Raw genomic sequence first — 4,333 nt, forward strand, 5'->3', positions numbered from 1 at the left:
AGAGAACGTGTTCACTTAAAAAGAACCTCACTACCTGACATTTTGTAGTTTTCTCCACCTCTTGCAGCAGCCATTTTGTGGCTGGGCCCACCAACCTCTATAAGGCTCATTCTGCACATGCAGAATAATGCACTTTCAAACTGCTTTCAGTGCTCTTTGAAGCTGTGCGGAATGGCAAAATCCACTTGCAAACAGTTGTGAAAGTGGTTTGAAAATGCATTATTTTGCGTGTGCGGAAGGGGCCTTAGAATTCCAAAGCTACCTATAGGCTCAAAAAGGTTATGGACCCGTCACAGGCAAGACAGGAAACAGAAAACTGTTCTCCTTTACTTAAGATACTAAAGGCAGTCAAAATACTTGCCAAGAGGGGCATATAGCTGGAAGTGCTATAAAGATTTACATATTAAAATCTTCATCTAAGAAAGAAAGCAGACCTGGACGTTGGTGGGGGGGGTGGGGGGTGAGGACAAAAAAAGCAAGAGGGAAGAGGGCAAGATTTATATTTGTCAACAGTGCAGAATGAGGTGGCTGATACCAATACCAGGACTCTAGAAGAAAACAGAACAGGTGACAAGCAAGGTAACTACTGCTGATTCAGGAGCAATTACACAGTCTCCAGAAATGTTATTTAAACAGTAAGGTAGTTCAGCTCAGACGTGGCTAGCCTGATCTCATCGGATTTCAGAAGCTGAGCAGGGTCAGCCCATTTGGACACCACCAAGAAAAACGAGGCAGGTAATGGCCAGCTACCTCTGAACGTCTCTTGCCTTGAAAACCATATGGATGCAACTTGATGGTAAAAACAACCCAACAAAAAAGTATTTCGTTCCACTCTAAGGTTTGTGGTTACAGTTGCAGATTAATGATTTCAACCCCAGAGACCACCATTCCATTTTTTCAGTCCCAGGCACCATCTTTCCAGTCAGGGAGCTGTTGTTGCAGGCCCAACACACTTCTGCTGCTCCCAGGAACCATCGTTCCATTCTGATGACTCTCATTCCAGGCCCAGAACAGTGTAGTGGTCAAGAGAGGTGGACTCTTATCAGGTAAAGTGGATTTGTTTCCCCACTCCTGCACATGAAGCCTGCTCGGGGACCTTGCACTAGTCACCGTTCTCTCCCAACTCTCTCAGCCCCACCTGCATCACATGGTGTCACTTGTGGGGAGAGGACGGGAAGGAGTTTGTAAGCCGGTTTGAGACTCCTTACAAGCGGAGCATCTATGCAAATTCCCCTTCTTCAAACTATTCTTCAACTGAGCAAATCAGCCTTCCTGGCTCCCCTTACATCCAGCAGGCGTTCCAGCATCTCCCATTGTTCCCAAAGGGCATTCTTGTCATTCATTTTAGCACCGCTTGGACGACGCTGCTGCCTTCATCCTATCAGTTCAACACAGGCGAAGGATTCTCGAGCCAGCCTTTCTTCAGAAGGTACAACAGAAGGCTTAAAAATGACACCAGCCACAGGAACCTGCAGAGTTTCGCGCACTATGTGCATCCCTGGGTGGAGCATCTGGAGGGGCACCCAACGACCCCAGCGAAGCTTGGAGGGTTCAGCCGCCCCTCGGCTGCGCTCCTGCTGCCAAAGGCAAGCAGGCGGAGGGTGTCTGGACTCCCACTCTGGTGACGGTGATTGACACCCCAGAGGCCGGCACCCGCCTGCCAAACGCAGAGCCGAGCAGCCAATGAGCGGCTCCAAGGGCGGGGCTTTCCCAACCCGGAGCAGCTGCTACTTGAAGCCTCCCCGGAGCGACCGAGGGGAGCTCAGAGCCGAGCGGGCCCGGCCAGGTGAAGGAGGCGCGCGAGGGGCAGGCGGCCGTGCCAGCGCTCGGACGGCGGGGACTCCTGCGGTGGCCGCGGAGGGCCGGACCCGACGCCTCCTCCCTCCCCACCGCGGCACGCATGGCGACCAGACGACTTTGAAGGAGTTAGGGGGCTTTGTCAGGATCTGGACGATTCCGGGTACGCAAAAAAAGGGGGGACCCCCGGCTGATCTCCCCACCCCCCAACGGACCAGGCTCGGGATGCTTTGAGCTTTCCAAGAAGGTCACCACCTGGGCAGCTGTGGCTGTGGAGGGGATGCTCTCATTGGCCAGGAGTAAGGGAGAGGGGCACAGCCCCCCGATCCGGAGCAGAAATCGTCCCTGGCCGCCTCCAGCAGTGTGGCTGTCTCTCTCTCTCTCTGGAGAAAGGGTGGAGGCAACCGACAGCTGGTAACAAAGGAAAGAAACTCTCCGAGTCTGTGCCTGCCCTGCTTGCACTCCGTGGGCAGGTCCGGTGGCGACCCGAGAAGTGACCTCGGAGCAGCCCTTTGCGCACCGCCAGTCTCCGGGGACAGCCCTAGCGGGAGCCGTACAACCCAGCCAGCCGGGGAGCTGCAACATCTGGCTGCCGGGGAGTAGCCCTGCAGCGAGATAGACCGGGGTGGGCATGAGTGCGGGGGGGGGGGGGGAAGCATGTCGGAATCGCGGAAGAGCCGTGGCTCCTTGTTGCAAGGATGAGGCCTGGAGCCTCCACACCCCACCTCACGCCTCTCGGGTGCGCCCGGTTTTGTGTAGCGGGGCGTGCGTGCGAATGTGTCGGTGTGCCTGAGTCCTTCCCCGGGCTTTAATCTCCCTCACTTTGCGTCTTCCCCGCCTCTTTTCTCTCTCTCAGATCCCGCGATCCCTGCTCCCGCGTCGCCCTGGCATTGATGGGAAATCAACTGGATCGCATCACCCACCTGAATTACAGCGAGCTGCCGACCGGGGACCCTTCGGGGATCGAGAAGGACGAGCTGCGCGTCGGGGTGGCGTACTTCTTCTCGGATGAGGAGGAGGACCTGGACGAGCGAGGGCCGGCGGACAAGTACGGCGTGAAGGGCCCCGGCAGCCCCGCCCGGGAGACCCCGACCCACCACCACCATCACCATCACCACCACCATCACCACCACCCGCCGCAGCTGGTGCTGAGCGAGCCTCAGTTCTCCGCCTTCCGCGGCCAGGAATGCATCTTCTCCAAAGTCAGCGGCGACCCCCAGGCGGGGGACCTGAGCGTCTACCCGGTCTCGGCCCTGCCCGCCTTGTGCCAGCCGGGGGACCTGCTGGAGCTTTTCTACCTGGGCCCCTCCGACCCGCCGCCGCCGCCCCCCCACTGGGCCGTCTACGTGGGCAGCGGCCAGATCATCCACCTGCGCCAGGGCCAGATCCGCCAGGACACTTTGTACGAGGCGCCCGCGGGCAACGTGGGCCGGGTGGTGAGTAGCTGGTACCGCTACCGCCCCCTGGTGGCCGAGCTGGTGGTGCAGAACGCCTGCGGCCACCTGGGCCTCAAGAGCCCGGAGATCTGTTGGACGAACTCGGAGAGCTTCGCCGCCTGGTGCCGCTTCGGCAAACGGGAGTTCAAAGCCGGCGGCGAGCTCCAGCCGGCCTCGGGCGCGCAGCCCCAGCAGCAATACTATCTCCAGATCCACCTGGCCGACGGCAAGGTGCACACGGGGCGCTTCCACAGCCTGGAGGACCTCATCAGGGAGAAGCGCCGCATCGACGCCAGCAGCAAACTGAGGGTGATCCAAGAGCTGGCCCTGGTGGATCACAAAGAGTGATCCTTTCGGAAACCAATCTGACACATGATCTCTCCTTTTTTTGTAAGAGAAAGGAAGGGACGCGGGGAGAGACCAGCCTTGGGGGCGCGCACAAGCAGCCCTCCGCCTCTCCACGTGGCGGGCTGCCCCCTTCCCTCACTCGTCTCCCCGTGGAGAGGAAAAACCCCATGGCAACATTCCCAAACGAAACCAGCATTCTTCCTCCCCTTCCCATTGGCCAGTGTTTGGTGCGCCTTTGACTAATCATAAGTAATAATAGCCGAGACTGGGGGGAGGGGCGATCTGGGGGGGGCGGGGGAGTCGAGCCTTTGGCCCCAGTTACTCCGGTGTTGATCCAGCTTCCCAGCGTGCTTAATAAAATATCAAATTGATTTTTTTCTCCCCCCTTTTGGAACATCCGAGGCTTTCATCCCTGAGGATGCTTGTGTTTTCCCACGGAGGTGTGATTGGGATGCTGTTTGAGCTGCTTGGGGGGCGGATGGGTGCAATTTGGAAAGGGGGAAAGGGGCAGATTTGGCCCCCTCGTTCAGTTGCCTGTGACAGAGGCAGAAAGGCTGGGTCTGTGGGGAACCGCCACAGTTTATTGAGGAGCGAGGTTTTGCGGGCTGAACCTCTGCCCTAAGATCAGTGCACTTCTATGCAGAGTCGTGACCCATTGAACTTTGTATGAAATCAGTGGGCTCAGACTGCATGGGGCTGCACCGCCCATCAGTTCGAGAGGCCCAAAGAATCTGCAAAAATCAGGGATATTT

The 4,333-nt window shown here is 57.7% G+C and overlaps 1 protein-coding gene across 1 annotated transcript; it reads left to right on the forward strand.

Moving 5' to 3' along the window:
• Nucleotides 1-1,737: 1,737 nt before the first annotated feature.
• LRATD1 (LRAT domain containing 1) lies at nucleotides 1,738-3,952 on the forward strand. Its single transcript, XM_048498794.1, has 2 exons — nucleotides 1,738-1,960; nucleotides 2,654-3,952. The coding sequence occupies exon 2, from the start codon at nucleotides 2,691-2,693 to the stop codon at nucleotides 3,579-3,581; it is 891 nt and encodes a 296-aa protein (XP_048354751.1). The 5' UTR covers nucleotides 1,738-1,960; nucleotides 2,654-2,690; the 3' UTR covers nucleotides 3,582-3,952.
• The last annotated feature ends 381 nt before the right edge of the window (nucleotides 3,953-4,333 follow it).

This window comes from Sphaerodactylus townsendi, linkage group LG01 (genome assembly GCF_021028975.2).
Source record: "Sphaerodactylus townsendi isolate TG3544 linkage group LG01, MPM_Stown_v2.3, whole genome shotgun sequence".
Classification (NCBI taxonomy): Eukaryota; Metazoa; Chordata; class Lepidosauria; order Squamata; family Sphaerodactylidae; genus Sphaerodactylus; species Sphaerodactylus townsendi.